The 17028-nt window shown below is 41.5% G+C and overlaps 1 protein-coding gene across 1 annotated transcript; it reads right to left on the reverse strand.

Moving 5' to 3' along the window:
- Positions 1 to 1043: 1043 nt before the first annotated feature.
- LOC126094756 (ets DNA-binding protein pokkuri-like) lies at positions 1044 to 13166 on the reverse strand. Its single transcript, XM_049909307.1, has 6 exons — positions 13056 to 13166; positions 10299 to 10406; positions 9688 to 9978; positions 8844 to 9179; positions 5652 to 5901; positions 1044 to 3566 (listed from the first exon to the last, which is right to left on the reverse strand). Exons 2-6 carry the CDS (start codon positions 10318 to 10320, stop codon positions 3284 to 3286), a joined length of 1182 nt encoding a protein of 393 aa, XP_049765264.1. The 5' UTR covers positions 10321 to 10406; positions 13056 to 13166; the 3' UTR covers positions 1044 to 3283.
- Between the last annotated feature and the right edge of the window lie 3862 nt (positions 13167 to 17028).

A 17028-nucleotide genomic window follows, 5' to 3' on the forward strand; every position in this document is an offset into this window, starting at 1 on the left:
TTTAATTCCCAAAAGCACCCTAAAATTAGTTTCGTTTCATTTCTCATGCTCAGCATTCTGAACAACCTACAGCTTAAAATTATTTATGAAGTCCAATTTTCAGTTAACACAACACAGTTATCTTTGATTTTCGAAAATTTATCTTTACGTAAAACCACAATAGCAGAAGCTTGCATTAACTTTGGCTTGAGCCTGATGAATAGTTCAGAATTAAAAGAATTTCCAATTTATTTTTAGTCAGAAAGAAAAATATTTAATATTCGTACCAGATATAATTTTTCATGTCAGTAAAATATTTTTAGGATCTCAGAATATTAATTCCTAACATCACGATATTTTCACTTTACATAAAGGATATATTTGAAGAACAATTTCCATTATTAAATGTAGGAAGAGAATTTCACAATAGTAAAATATATTTCTTCCTGCATTCCCAATAATTGTTTAGGGAGATACTTGCTCTATTTGCTGTAATAAAATCACTTAGGGTCTAGTTTATGATGAACCTGCAGCAGTGAGCCATAATAGGATCTTACAAATATCAGACAATGCCAGTGGTGCCTGATGATTGTGTATGTTTGCAGGTAGCAACTAATGCTGTAAAACAAAAATGATTCAGTTAATTGTGTGTGTGTGTGTGTGTGTGTGTGTGTGTGTGTGTGTGAAATGTTTTTTATTCCACCCCAGACACTGCTCCTCAAATGTATCCCAACTCCTGTTAGGACACATCGTGCTGGTGCCATTGTTTCCCTCTTAAGTACATACATGTGAAACATATTAATGATTTTTTTCATCAAAAGGAAGATGATAAATCATATGAAGAATGTAAAACAACAAGGAAAATTAAAGCCTGTCTTAAGATATACAGGCAGGGTTTGTTCCTACTTGGGTTTAGAAAAGAAAAGACTGCCATAATATTCATACCAGATGAACCTCATGATATAGCTTATAAAGTATAACTATGTGATATGTATAGATATTTATTGGCTTTTCTAAAGGTAACACATAGCTGGTTAAGAAACAAGTCTTATAAGTCTTATAAGTCTTCAGAAGTAAGGTGTTCAATTCACATCTGAGACACAATGAAAATAAATAGAACCCTTGTGTTGGTTCTTCCATGAGCAACATAGCTTAATTATTACTCTCTTATTGGAAAAATCTTGGTACACATTGTGCATGGCTGATGGGATAGAGGCAAGGAAAAGAGTGAAACAGATTAGTTCTTTTGATTAAATATACTTCCATTTTTTTGTTCATTCATACTTTATAAAGCTGTATTTACACACAGCCTTTACAGAAAAATAGTTATCTCTCTCTCTTTAATATCATTTGTACATCAATTTTCAAAAGACTTTTGAAGTTCACAGATAATGAGATCTTTCAATTCATTGTATAGATTTTCACATTCTGAGTATGACCATTTAATCAGTAAACCCCGAAGCTGCCCGATTCCACAACTCTGTCCAAATGCCCTCATGTGCGATCACATTATGGGTTCAGACTTGGTGCAGCCAGCTGTTTAAATCCACTAATTACATTTAACCCCTATATCTAAACTGTACAATAAAATTATTTTGTGTCCCGTCCTAAAATGTGAAATTAAAAATTTACATTTTTCTGGTCTTCATCACCAAAAAACTAAAACATTATTTATAATATACAAAGTCAGAAATATTCTGTTAACAGCACTCCTTCAAAAACATTTTTATATATTTACAAGTGATTAACAAAGAAAATATTCACTGTATATATAATATATATGTATATAATGATCACAGTGGAAAACACTTTACCCTACAGAAAATCTGCAAGGCTTCAGAGCTGCTGTCCAAAACACAGAGCAAATGTTCAGTAAGTAATAAATAATGCAGCCACTCAGCTTGTTCTGAGGTTTCACAGTATACCACATCTTCTAATTAAATAGTGAAAGACTTTGATAAGTAGTCACAGAACAAAATGTGTCCAGTCTGTCTCTTAATTTGTCACACTTTCTGAGATGTGGTCGTGTAGAAGGTTACAAAGCATAGTAGCTAACTGGGCATTTATATGAGAGCCACAGAATGTATCACACAGTCATAATTACTAGTGTTACACATTACTTCATTTGCAATGATACGCTAACTCTAAAACTGAGCAGCTAATTTAGACTGTACAATGTAAAGGTCCCTCATTTCTTACTGATACACTGTATTTCAGTAATGAATTGACCTTTCAATGCGTGCTGCATTTTTACACTTTCTTAAAAAATAAGAAGTTTCTACGCATTTATCACTTACTGCATGTCAACTGCAGCATTTCCAACAGGGAAATGATCTATTACCTCATAAATGTTACTTGAAATAAATGGCACAGAAAAAACCTCTCATGATGTGAGAAGATAAACACTCAATAAGCTACCAACACTTGTGTTGATTACTTGTACTGAATCACAATATTCAATTGCCAGTGGTGACTTCCACCATTTTAAAATCACTCTCACTACAATCTTTTAGATGAGTTATTAAATTACTGAATATTTGAAAAAAATGAATAACAACACCAGCAAAATATCAAAATGTTGTGATGATCAACAGTAGTCTTCTGTCTTGTGACTAAACAGAAGTGTGCATTACACTCTTCAAATATTTTTCAGGCCACAAATGATGGAAGCAAAGGACTACCACAGCTGTTTGCTTCCAAAAAGAATGGACCTGATGACAAACTTTTGTTTTTCTCTGTTTCAGTACTTTTCCTGAATACGTTTTAAAGATTCAGTGTTTTCACAAATGTGTCTAATTACCATATAATAGGATAGGACTTTGACAGCTGCACTGTCCCAATGGAGGTAATTACACAGGTCATAACTTCACTTCACTTCCTCTTCATCTGCTCCAAACCATATCAACAATTCACGAAACATACCCTGTGAAAACAGTGTTTCCATCTGTTTTGTAAAGCTTGCCACGATTGTTTCTTCTGTTATCTCCATAATGGCCACAGCAAAGATGACATATAAAATTACTACTTTTCAAAATAAAAATTGACTCTGCTGAAGAACGAGGGACAATAAATTATCACATATCAGATAATTACACAAGACTGATAGGAGGTTATGAGCAATTTTAACCAATCGGTTCACTCAAGATAATCAGCATACAGCTGCTCGAGTCTTACTGTAATACCCACTAGCCTCCACTCAAAAAAATGAAGAGACCGTGGATTATACCATAGTCAGAGCTAGCACAGAACCTTGTACGACTCTGGGACATTATCGATGCTTTTGCCCACAGTCTACAGACATCCATCAGTTAATGTCATTAGGATGAGCATGTGTGCGTGTGGGGCTGAGGTCCGTTGGGTGCTCCATGCTCAAGTCGGTAGGCTCCTCAGACTCGTCAGGAGTGTCACTGTCGTTCCTGTTTTCACCATCTGGTTCACTCTTAGGCTCCAACTTCACCCTGACGGGTATCGTCAGACTCGAGGCACTGTGGCTCGCTGCAGGGCCCGTTGCCCTCGGGGGACTCATCTGCTGTCGCAGTAGTGACATGTTCTTTATGCTCTTCAGCTCGCTCGGGTTGCGCAGGAACCTAAAAAATTGACAATGTTTTAATAACATTACAATTATTTGTAATTATTGTCAAATATCACAGTACTTTCTATTCATTATTCAACAACGTGTAAAAAGGTTAACTATTGTAGCACAGGTACTGCTTGTAGGCATTCCAAGAAGTTGACTGAATAAATTGCTTATGTTGGTATCACCGTTAACATAACATTATTTAGGACAACAATAATGATGATGATGATGACAATGATTCTGTCACAGTTAAAAAAGCACATTGGCGTACATAAACTGATTGTGGCTCCCACTTGCAAATGCTGGAAAGGGATTTAGCATCTGATGCAGTAATTAGTAGCACATAAATCCTTCCAAGGACTTTAAATTATTAGATTCATTGTGAGAACAAGCTCCTGAGGTGTATGGAGGAACTTTTAACAACCAGATTGTTATTTGTGGAAGAAGAATGCAAGATTAAAAACTGAGTTGTCTTCTCACGTGCCTAGCTATATCTCCCTGCTACTTGTATACATTGATCTATTGCTTTTTCTCATATAATTGCTTGTGGCTGTCAATTTGGCTCATTTTCTTTTTGTGTTATGATGCCAAGCATGTTTTCTGATCATTTCAGGAATACTATTATTACGTAAAAATTTTATGTTTTAATTTTATAAAAATTCCTGAATTTTTGCATGACACCAGTAAAATACTGTCTTATTCTCCTATATACATAGTTTGAAACTTGCACCAGGTGACCGGTCTACCCAATGGGAGGCCCTAACCACACGACATTTCATTTCAAATCAGAATACTATGCTAAATGTTCAGACAACTGAACTTAATACCCTTTAGTGAAAAACTGAATCTAACCAAAAGTTTAACATTGGACTTACACAGTCGCAACTCATCACTATGGCCCTGAAAGATTGCTACAGCAAATTACAAGTTGTATTAAGAGTGGTAGACAAATCACAAAGCTCCATGCCTCAATATACTTGTAGTGTTGAATAGCAGCTGTAGCTGTCTTAAAAACAAAATACAAGTGCACTCTAATTACTTTTATGCTTGATGGGATAAAATTCATTGAGTAAGTCGAATACACGGCGATGCTGTTCTGTCCCCTTCACTACATTTGTGAATGTAAAGAGAAAATTAAAACTTTTATTCAATGAATGAAAAGCACAAAGTTCTGAAACTCCTTGGTAGCATGAAGAGAGCATTTTTGAAGGGTTGTTGCAGATAAAGTTTTTGTACATTGTGAACAAACAATGAAACTCTAGGCAAAAAAGATAATGATATATTTTGTCACCTCTAAATGAGAAGAAATTTTGCATGTATACAGCAGCAGGGCAGCCCACGCGACTTTGTTGTGAGACATAAATGGTGGTGTTTTTGCAACAGCCAGGGAAATTAATGTCAGTAATGTGTTACACTCACGCCTTCTGAAGTACCCTTCTGAACTGATCAACTAAATCAAAACAATGTGTACTTTATAAATTCCAATAAAATACTCCGTGAAAATGTCTCATCTTTTAGTGCAATTGCTGTATGCACCAAGAAAGTGCATTCTGAGTTTCCACCAGTCATCATACTCTGAAAAAAGGAGAAAAGTTGGCAATGAATGCAGTCAGAGATACACTGACAAACCCTGATGTTGTGGAACATTTTTGTCTAATTAAAAAATAAATAAAATCTGGAGTTTTTAACATGAGCCACTCTAATAGGAAATTCTGTTATTTGTTTAGGAAAACCACAAGGTGCTACCAACACCAGCATAAAATAACAACTACAAAATTTCAGTTCAGTAGTCAGTAGCATTATAAGGGCTCACAAATTAAATAGCCATGTTTCTGTGAAAAGATTTAAAAAACAGGGCTTCAGTTGATCTCCCTCTGCTCCTGACCTGCTGTTACCTCTCTTGTCCTGTACCTCTCTCAAGTACTTCCGGTATATGAGGAAACATTGAGTTAGAAATACTAACACAAACACTTCCTTTTTGTGTCTTTATCAACTGCTTGATTCTCTTTACAGCTGATAAAGATTTATTCTAAATATACATGACAAAAATTAACATTAAAGAATATAGATCCATACATAAATGGAATTTACTTACTGATAGCAATGTCTCTCGCCCTGGACTTTCCTGAGAATATTGACTCTGTAGTAATACCGCAGAGCACGAGACATTTTGTCATAGTTCATTGAGAGATGGTTCTTCTGAATCCCCCATAACTTTGCAAGTCCTGCAGGATCGACAATCTTGAAAACACCAGTGTCCCGGTTCTTCCATGCAATGTAGTTTGTGTACCGTTGTGTTGGATCATTCAGCAGCTGTTGCAGGAAATCCCACAAAAGGCGGCCATCTGCAAAGAGGCACATATTTTTAATTATTGTTGTTATTATTATTATTATTTTAGAGTAGTGACAATACAGAAGGGTGAATCAAATATAAACCATATTTCCTTTTTGTAAGTTTATTCAAGCTTTAGAAAAATTCATTCTCCTGAATGGGACACACAGTTTTCCCAGTGGATAAGCAGTTTCTTGATCCTATTCTCATAAAATGATTGGTCCATGAGAGCAGCCAGTTGTGCACGAAGACTTCGCAGCACCATCTTTATCAGATCTGTGTCCTCCAACTGTTTCCTTTAGTGGTCCAAACAAAGGAAAATCACAGGATGGTAAGACCGAACTATGGGGTTAATGTTCTAGTGTGTCCAGGACAACTCCTTAATTTTTTGTTGAGTGATCACATCCTGGATTGTAAATATGTGAATTCCTGAAGATATGTGCATTTGGTATGACATTTGTGGAGAAAATTGATGAGAAAAACTCCTTTAAAAATCAAAAATGACTGTTGCAACCTTCCTTGCAAAGAGAATTTTTGGCTTGAGAGAATGAGTGCACATTCATCCTTCTTGCTTATGCCATGCAGCTTTCTTTTTCGATTCTGGAGTGTGATGGTGCTCCCGTGATTAATCTCAAGTCACAGTCCAGAGCAAAAAATGTTCCACTTCAGTTTGGTAGCACATCAACAGCTCCTTGCACACCTTGAGACGCTTCCATTTGTGCTCCGTGGTGAGAATACAAGACGCCCATCTTGTGGACACTTTCTGAAATCCGAGGTTGTCAACAAGTATCATATGAGTGATACTTATGCCAATCTTAGTAACAATGTCAGCAACTGTTATTCAGCAATAATCTTCACTAGGCTGGTTAACAATGCGAATATTCTCTTCAGTCATGCTGATATTTCTCAACTGTTTCTGTCCTCGTAAATTCTGTTTTCACCATACGTATACTTTAGTCGTCCTCAGAGTGCAGTTTCTGAACTGTGGTGCAAAACTCTTCAAAATTTTGGATGATTTTAGGCACCCTGTTGTACGAAACTTAGTCCACTGGACAGCAGATGATAGTACCTCTTGATCTGACAAAGCAATTCTCACCAAAGAAAAGGTCCGACAACATCAGAAATGAAAGCAAACATGAGCAGAGATTGCACCATTCTCAATTTACAAAAAAGCGCATAAAATGATAATTATGGTTCATATTTGATTTGCCCTCATAATCACAATGTTAGTGTAATAAAAGAAGGTGGTATTTTCCACTTTTGCTGTGTTAATTTTATTGCTTCCTAATTACTTTCAGCCTTCTATACCATTCTCTAGTGATTTTGTGGAACTACAATAAAAAACTATGCCTTACATCTTGAAATTCCAGCTGACATTTCAATATGTAAAATGTAATTTTTTTATTGCAGAACCACAAAATCAGTTGCCAATGGCCCACAGGTTGAAATTAATTCTGCAAAAATAAAATTAATACAGCAAATGCAGAAAATGCCCAAATTCTTTTAATATATTCATTGCTGTTATACCTGCTACGAAGAAAATTTAAATATAATAGATATACCATGTCTCCATATATTCTTTACATGCTTAATTACACACAGCTATTGAGATAATAAAGAGAAATATACATATATAATTTTTACTAACTATTAATTTTATGATGCAAATATCGTTATTACATTTCAATTATCTTCAACATACTAAAGTGCCAAATTTAATGAACAATAGTTGAAAAGTTGTATCAATTAAATAGACTGCCATTGATCTGTCACTTTGTGTATGAAGCAGTCTTGAACATCTGTGTACGCATATGTATTCTGCAAGCTACAATACGGTTTGTGGCACCACCTCGATTCACTTTCTTACAGCCTATACCAACTTGTTTCAATCTTGACAACATATCTCTGAATATGTCTGATGTCAGCTGTCATGCCTTTATGATAAGGATTCCAAATAGTTCTAGAATTGGTTGCACAAGCACCTTGTATGTTATTTCCTTTAAAGGTGCACTGCACTTATCCCAGAAACATTCCAACAAATTTAAGTATCAAAGAAGTTTGACACTGAAATTAAAGCACCAAATCTATTTTGAAAAATAGATTTCATTTTTCATTCACAACTGTGAGTAAGAAGCGTTATCTAAAACCAATTTTCTGTGTTCACTCTGTGTCGTTATGCTTCTTAGTGTTACACTTAAATATTATTTAACTAATGTGAAGTGTTCCAGTTGTTCACCACTAATCTTGTAATCCAGTACTATTGTGTTCTTTCTCCGTGTTTAATAGAAATGCCACTCATTACACTAGGCAGGTTTGAGCTATATTGAGGTCAATTTGAAACATTTTGTTTTATTTTTGCAAATAAATGTTTTTATCAAATTTGTCACTCTATTTCTGTAAGTAAGTAGTCAGAATACTGTGTCCAGGAACTGTGTTGTTGCAGAACAGCTAGAAATGTCTCCTCCAGTCTAAAGCAGTCCACTGGTATTGTTGGCTGTGAGATCCTGTACAATAGTTCATTTATCAAATCTGAAAGGGTGTCTTTATTCAAATTGTTACCTAGACTTTAAAAAGCATGGATACTGTATCTAAGTTCAGCTCTTCAGTGCATACAAGTTAGGTGACTATATCTATGAATTGAATCTATCCAGTGTTGATGATAGTAAGAAAATGGTGGAGAAGATGATGAAAACCACTCCTGGCACTGGAGCAAGTTAATTCTAATATCGACAAGAGGACTACTGAGATTAACACCCCCTCTGGATGGATGGATGGACTGTCGTGAAATTCACCTCACTAAGTAAAACAATTCGTTGGTGATCATAAGCTGTATGTTGTAACCTCCCTTCTCATTTCTCGCAGAATTACATCAATAAAAATTACTTTGATCACCAGGAATTTGAAATAGCAACTACAAAGTTGTATGGACCACTCTACGAGACTGATTATACTCACTGGTGTTAGGCTCCGGGGTGTCCGAAGGGAAGAATTCGCGGGGTGCGAAAGCGTTCCTGAAAACAGTGTTAGAAGCAGGCGACGGAGGCGGCTCGCGCGCCGTGGGTGACGGGGGTGGCAGGCTCGGTGGTGGGGGCTGCGTGTGCTGGAGCTGTTGGTGCGCAGGCGCTGGTGCAGGGGCGGCAGTTGCGGTAGGGGGTGGCGAGCTGCCCGCATGGCCCGGACCTGCCGCCTCCTGGCAGCTGTCATCGTCCGAGTCAGAACCGTTGCTGTTGCTACCCGCACTGCCACTGTGGTACGACGATGCCGCCATGTGGTCTGCGTGCTGTGGGCTCCCTGTACGGAAGAAACACACACCACATACTTGTTAGTGAACAGCTTCATGAAAAGCCCATAATGTAACACAAACTGAGCCCACATTAGAGACAAATAGACTATCTGAATAGAACAAACACTGAAGCTTTGTTTTCTCCCTGATGAAAGGGAGACATGTTAATCAGAAATTTCAAAAATAAATTGAGAAATTACATGATGGTGAAATTTCTATGACACTATGGACAATATTACCTTGCTGTGTAAGAGTGAAGTACGGATCTAAAAAAAGGGTCGCACGCAGCAGAAATGCAATTTTTAAAAGGAATGGAAGGTTACAAAAGGACAGACAGGAGGAGAAAGAGATGGGGCAGAGTTTCAAATACTAAGTATAAATGAATGCATCCAGCACTACAAAAAGGATAAGTCACCTAGATAAGATAAACCAGATCAGCCACATTAATATTCCAAACTGATAGCTCAGTACCAGCCAAGAGGTGTACGAGAGTGATATTTATCAGGATTTACTCACCCGACTGGCTATCGACGGAGGGTGCAGGACTGAGTGTGACAGAGTTGCCGTGTTGCACGAGGTGCACGAACCCAGAGGGGGGTGGAAAATCGACGAATCCCCAGGCGGCGGGCGACGGCGGCGGGGGTGGTGGGTAGCAGCGTGACGTGGGCGTTACGGGGCTGGAGGGCAGGCAGCGTGCCAGAGCCGCCGCGTCGCGCACTAGCAGCTGCAGAACGTTGTGCAGCACGTCGCCCGCCGCAGACGACCGCTCGCCCAGGTCTGCCTTCGTCAGCAGGCACAGGGCCTTGCCTACGGGTACGAGGTCAATTCAAAAGACTGCACAACTGGGAAGTTATAGAACAGAAGTTACGTAGAACTTCGTTACGAACAGGTGGCTGGGTAACACTACAGACAGAATGAAACACAGCTACAACACAACAAATAATGTACGAGTAGCTGGATGGCAAGATATTTTGTTTGCATGTTCTGGTTCTACCATAAAAAAAAAAGATTTCATACAATAAAAACACAAGAAATTCATTTTTAATCTTACTTGAATAAGAATGTGAAGTTTGGCAATTTATTTCCTTTACTGTCCACATTATGTAACTTGCTATCTGATTACTCACCGTTCATCTGGAACATGTCCATGTTGAATTCGGGCAAGTCGAATTCCCTCTCACACCACTTCAAGAAAGCTGCCACATCCTCTCGTGACCATATTCTCGGGTCTGAGGCTGGAACAAAGGAAAATGGACTTGCTGAAAAGTCCACAAGGGAGAGAGGTGTGTGAGATGATTACCAGTGGCAAGTGTAAGAATTATGTATGGTCTAGATGAAATTCTTTTATGTTAGTGTTAGTGACAGTTGTTTGAATGGTTAGGTTTGGCAGTTTGTAACATACGATTATTAGTTCCTACAAATGGGGAATTTCCATAACTAGGGGTTTCAATGAGACTAGGTTTATGAAGAAACTATCACAATGTTTTCTCTTTCTCATTTATTTTCCACTTGCGTCTACATTACTTTGACAAAGAAACTTTACTCAACACTAGTAAAAAATACAGGTTTTGTGTATGTGTGTGTAGGTCCACTAGTGCACACATATAAATGGCTTTTTTCATACAATTAAGAGTGCAAAATTTATTACTTTTTATCTTACACTTTCTTCCTTTCATCTTCTTAGCTCTTGTAGCATTGGCATCCAGAGAGAGAGAGAGAGAGAGAGAGAGAGAGAGAGAGAGAGAGAGAGAGAGAGTGTGCGTGTGCGTGTGCGTGTGTGTGTGTGTGTGTGTGTGTGTGTGTGTGCGCGCGCGCCTGCATACACGTTTATGTTGTCTAATTCTGATGAAGACCTCTGTGACTCAGCATCTCCGCTATGTGGTGAGAAGCAATCTATCCTTTTCATAATATTGTCATAATTCCATCCTGATTTTCTATTGCCAGATTATATCTTTGCAGAAATAATCTGGAACTACTGCATTACTCGCCATTAAAATTGCTACACCATGAAAATGACGTGCTACAGAAGCGAAATTTAACCGACGGGAAGAAGATGCTGTGATATGCAAATGATTAGCTTTTCAGAGCATTCACACAAGGTTGGCGCCGGTGGCAAGACCTACAACGTGCTGACATGAGGAAAGTTTCCAACCGATTTCTCATACACAAACAGCAGTTGAACAGCATTGCCTGGTGAAACGTCGTTGTGATGCCACGAGTTTAGGAGGATTGTAGCCTATCGCGATTGCGGTTTATCGTATCGTGACATTGCTGCTCGCGTTGGTCAAGATCCAACGACTGTTAGCAGAATATGGAATCGGTGGGTTCAGGAGGGTAATACGGAACGCCGCACTGGATCCCAACGGCTTCGTATCACTAGCAGTCGAGATGACAGGCATCTTCTACGCATGGCTGTAACGGATCGTGCAGCCCCGTCTCGATCCCTGAGTCAACAGATGGGGACGTTTGCGAGACAACAACCATCTGCACGAACAGTTCAACGACGTTTGCAGCAGCACGGACTATCAGCTCAGAGACCACGGCTGCGGTTACCCTTGACGACGCATCACGGACAGGAGCAACTACAATGGTGTACTCAACAACGAACCTGGGTGGGTGAATGGCAAAACGTCAGTTTTTCGGATGAATCCAGGTTCTGTTTACAGCATCATGATGGTCGCATCCGTGTTTGGCGACATCGCGGTGAATGCACATTGGAAGCATGTATTCGTAATCGCCATACTGGTGTATCATCCGGTGTGATGGTACGGGGTGTCAGTGGTTACACGTCTCTGTCACCTCTTGTTCGCATTGACGGCACTTTGAACAGGGGACGTTACATTTCAGATGTGTTAGGACCCGTGACTCTACCCTTCATTTGATCCCTGCGAAACCCTACATTTCAGCAGGATAATGCACGACCGCATGTTGCAGGTCCCGTACGGGCCTTTCTGGATACAGAAAATGTTCGACTGCTGCCCTGGCTAGCACATTCTCCAGATCTCTCACCAACTGAAAACATCTGGTCAATGGTGGCCGAGCAACTGGCTCATCACAATACGCCAGTCACTAATCTTGATGAACTGTGGTATTGTGTTGGAGCTGCATGAGCAACTGTACCTGTACACGCCATCCAAGCTCTGTCTGACTCAATGCCCAGGCGTATCAAGGCCGTTATTAGGGCCAGAGAGGTGGTTGTTCTGGGTACTGATTTCTCAAGATCTACGCACCCAAATTGCGTGAAAATGTAATCACATGTCAGTTCTAGTACAATATATATGTCCATGGAATACCCGTTTATCATCTGCATTTCTTCTTGGTATAGCAATTTTAGTTTCCAGTAGTGTAGTAATGCTACTGTTTGTCAGACAGTTCCTGCTGTTGAATGACCCATCACTAAAACACAATGTCACATGCCATAACACATTATTTTTAGTAATTTACGTAGAACACAGTGCAACAAATGACAAAAATCAAAGGTGAGAGTCCTACTCATTGTTAAGAGACTACTGACAAGGACTGTGAAAAGCCTGACAGAAGGTGGAGGAGGAGGAGGAGGAAGAAGAAGAAGAAGAAGAAGAAGAAGAAGAACATGGTAAAGAAGAAAGGGGGAGGAGATAGAGGAGAAGAAAGAGGAGGAGGTGAAGAAGAAGAAGAAAGTGAAGGAGGAGGAAGAGGAGGTGAAGAAGGATGATGACAAAGAAAGTGGAGGAGGAAAATGAAAGATGCGGATGAGGAACGGATAATGAGGGGAAAAGAATGTTGAGGAAGTGAGGGTGAGGAGGAGGAGGAGGAGGAGGAGGAGGAGGAGGAGGAGACGAACAGGCGTGTGGTTAATTCGTAAACACAGGAAGATGAATGTAATGAGAGTGATGGTGACTCACCTAGCGAAGGCGGCAGGTGCGCCTTGAAGTCGACGACGTTGGAGGAGGGGAAGTGCAGGGAGGCGGCGGCGGCAGCGGCGGCGGCGGCCTGGCCGCCCACGGAGGCGGCGGCGGCGGCCGCGGCGGCGGCGTGCTGGGACGAGCCGGCGGAGGCGGAGGCGGCGGCGGCCAGCCCCAGGCCGGGGTACCGCCACAGCAGCTCTCCCGCGCTCAGCTGCAGCGACAGCGGCAGCGCGCCGCCGTGCGGGGACCCCAGGCCGGGGCCCACGCTCGCCGCGCGCTCCACCGCGGCCGGCGGCAGCGACAGTGGCAGCACCTTCATGCCTGCAACACGGAGAGGGGCGTGCCGTCACCGTCTGTTCACAACACTACACCTGATTTAATGTCGCTGCTCTGGAAAAGGACTCGGCTTTTTCTCTGACAACCGCCGACATACACCACACGGTACATACGTACAGGAGATGGGCAAACACCAAACACACTGCCGTGCTTGATACGGTGTAGGAAAACAGTGGTATTCTATTGTATGGTAACCGGGTACCTAGAAACGACGGAGAAGCTCCGTCCCCGCCGCAGCCGCAGTGGTCCACAACACCACGACGACTACCGCAGTCCACTTCACCCCTCCGCCGCCCCACACCGAACCCAGGGTTATTGTGCGGTTCGGCCCCCGGTGGACCCCCCAGAGAACGTCTCACGCCAGACGAGCGTAACCCCTATGTTTGCGTGGTAGAGTAAAGGTGGTGTACGCGTACGTGAAGAACTTGTTTGGGCAGCAATCGCCGACATAGTGTAACTGAGGCGGAATAAAGAGAACCGGCCCGCATTCGCCGAGGCAGATGGAAAACCGCCAAAAAACCGTCCACAGACTGGTCGGGCGGATTCGTGCCGGGGGCCAGGCGCTTCTTCCCGCCCGGAAAGTCGTGCGTTAGACCGCTCGGCAAACCGGGCGGGCAAAACAGTGGTACTGAAAAAAGCTCCCAGTCGTCTCGATATCGAGAAATATGGGTCCTATATGAAACTGCCTGGGCGCTGAAACCGTGTGCCCGACTCACAAGGGGAGGCCACAACGTTTGGAACGCTGATTTACTGCTAACTTCATTCACTCGTAGCACTCCACGAGGACAACAAAATGTGTAAGCAGTAGCGCGCACTTCTCCAGCGTTACTGAGAAAATCTCAAGATAATTTCGGTCGTCAAATATATACACCTGTGTGTTGCCATTTTGACCATGAAGCACCGGCAGCCTAGTGGTAAACGGCACGGTAGCTCAGCGTGTTCTTCAGAGGGCTGCGTGCTCTCTGTAATAATAATAATAATAATAATAACTGAGTCAAAGAATTAACGATCAACTTGAATGGATGTCTTGTAACGTCCGCCCAGACCAAACGCAACGAATAATATCGAACAAAATGAATAAAAAAAAGTGATTACCATTAAAGCCGCGTAATTGCTGGATCGAGTCCCGCTCGTCAGTTTTTTTTTTATTTCTAACGCAGTCATTTTCTTTACTATTTATATTACAATTGATGTAATGCGAAAAATACGTGTAATCGGATGAACTTTTATTAAATTTACAATGTTATTTGGCAATCTACAAATTTTTACTATCACAAATAATGTAATATTCATAACTACCGTCTTGCACACAAGTAACATCAAACAACTACTAACGTTCACCGTTTTAATGACACTGAGGCTGTTAGCAAGAACATAATCATAGGCCATATTTGACCTTTGTTCATCAATAATTTTACAGTCAAAGGTGGCCATGATGTCTCTAAAAAACTGTACGACTTAACTCCAGCCACGAGAAAGAGAGAGAGAGAGAAGAAGAAGAAATGGAGAAGAGACATCAAAGTGCAGATGCTCATTGTGGGCAAGACGGAGAGTGACGACTTAAACGTAGGAGATGAGTGACTATCGCCAATGGAAAATAGGAGTATGATTCATTATGAAAATTTCCAAGGACGGGTCAATGACATGTTGTTGTTGTGGTCTTCAGTCCTGAGACTGGTTTGATGCAGCTCTCCTTGCTACTCTATCCTGTGCAAGCCTCTTCATCTCCCAGTACCTACTGCAGCCTACATCCTTCTGTATCTGTTTAGTGTATTCGTCTCGGTCTCCCTCTACGATTTTTACCCTCCACGCTGCCCTCCAGTACCAAATTGGTGATCCCCTGATGCCTCAGAACACGTCCTACCAACCGATTCCTTCTTCTAGTCAAGTTGTGCCACAAACTTCTCCTCTCCCCAGTTCTGTTCAATACCTCCTCATTAGTTATGTGATCTATCCATCTAATCTTCAGCATTCTTCTGTAGCACCACATTTCGAAAGCTTCTATTCTCTTCTTGTCTAAACTATTTATCGTCCATGTTTCACTTCCATACATGGCTACACACAAATACTTTCAGAAATGACTTCCTGACACTTAAATCTATACTCGATGTTAACAAATTTCTCTTCTTGAGAAACGCTTTCCTTGCCATTGCCAGTCTACATTTTATATCCTCTCTACTTCGACCATCATCAGTTATTTTGCTTCCCAAATAGCAAAACTCCTTTACTACTCTAAGCATATTATTTCCTAATGTAATTCCTTCAGCATCACCCGACTTAATTCGGCTACATTCCATTATCCTCGTTTTGCTTTTATTGATGTTCATCTTATATCCTCCTTTCAAGACACGTTAATGATATATGTTGGCCAATCTGTAAAACACTGGTCCAGGGAGAGGTTTGTTGCTACGCTTTGATTGCAATGAACGGACAGCAAACCATTCTATAGCTGCATAGCTAGCGTCGCTGTCTTTGGTTAGAAGAGTCCTGTTTCGATTCCCGGTAGATCTTCACATTTATTTCTGTGGCAAGGATATCGGAAACTGGGCCCACTCAGTCTCGTGAGGCCAGACGAGGAGCCGATTGAATAAAGAAGCAGCAGCAAAATGATAATTCAGCTACTGGCAATAACGGCTGGAGGGACTGAAGATGAGCCTATGTTTACGAACTGGCACAACCTCTGCGATGAACTTCAAGGTTCCTCTTGTAGACGCCAGCTGGGCAATCTGTTTGGCCAATTCTGATGGAGAGACTATTTGAGGCTTCAGTTATTTGTCACGGACAGATCACAATCCGTAGCAAGACCTGCTTGTCGCCACGAAACCGTCACCAGCACAGTAATCGCGCCAGCAAACGCAAGTTAACCATAGACGTATCCAGAGGCCCGGGAGACTTAATATTTACTGGTGGCACTGCCCACGGCGATTTAATACGGCGTTACTTTAGTTCTAGTTTCCTCGGTTTCCTCTTGTACGGGAGAGGGGGACATGTTTTTCCCCGCGCCTGCTGCCGTGTGGGCAGGAAGAACTTCCGCGAGCTGGCTGCGCCGGCCTAGCGTCTCGCGCCGACCGCCGGAGGTCAACTGCGAGTTAACAGGCCACATCCTGCCAGGCAGCGCCGGCGGGCAGCTGCGCCACTCTGTCACGGCGCACCAGCTCAGCCGGAGGACTCTAAACTCCAGCGGCCCTTCATCCCAAGGTTGGCGCTTTGCTAGGCTCCGTCTCGTACTAGGTACTACCTACACTTCGTCTGTCTTACTTTCCCAATCACAGATGGATCAACACTACAGCGCTGGCTCCAAACCACGGCGCAGCTTGACATTTTTCACAGGCACCTCATCACCTAAAGGCCCTTGTAGATGATAAAACTTGTTTGTCAAATTCGCTGTTTCCTATCTACAGGTTTGTCAAACAAGCGCGCAAACGTACCAACAAAGACCGTCAAAATGTAACCTCACTTCTGAAGCAGCTGTCAGGTTGTGCATCTCGTGTGGTGAAGTATTCTGACACTAATGGGAATGTGTACCAATGCATACAAAACATTTGTTGCACTGACTTCAGCACTGTGTGTATAGAAGGGAAACAAAACAAGACGCTGGTGCAGGGCATGTTACCCTCAGAACTTGATTACATGA

Source organism: Schistocerca cancellata, chromosome 8, assembly GCF_023864275.1.
Source record: "Schistocerca cancellata isolate TAMUIC-IGC-003103 chromosome 8, iqSchCanc2.1, whole genome shotgun sequence".
NCBI lineage: Eukaryota > Metazoa > Arthropoda > Insecta > Orthoptera > Acrididae > Schistocerca > Schistocerca cancellata.

What these genes read in the sequence shown, in the direction of transcription:
- LOC126094756 (XM_049909307.1), bottom strand. Translation starts at nt 10,320, where the DNA reads ATGGACATGTTCCAGATGAACG. An exon ending in CTCCGTCGATAGCCAGTCGG is followed by an intron (nt 9,180 to 9,687) that starts GTGAGTAAATCC and finishes TCTTCCGTACAG; the next exon opens with GGAGCCCACAGCACGCAGAC. An exon ending in CACCCCGGAGCCTAACACCA is followed by an intron (nt 5,902 to 8,843) that starts GTGAGTATAATC and finishes GCCTCTTTGCAG; the next exon opens with ATGGCCGCCTTTTGTGGGAT.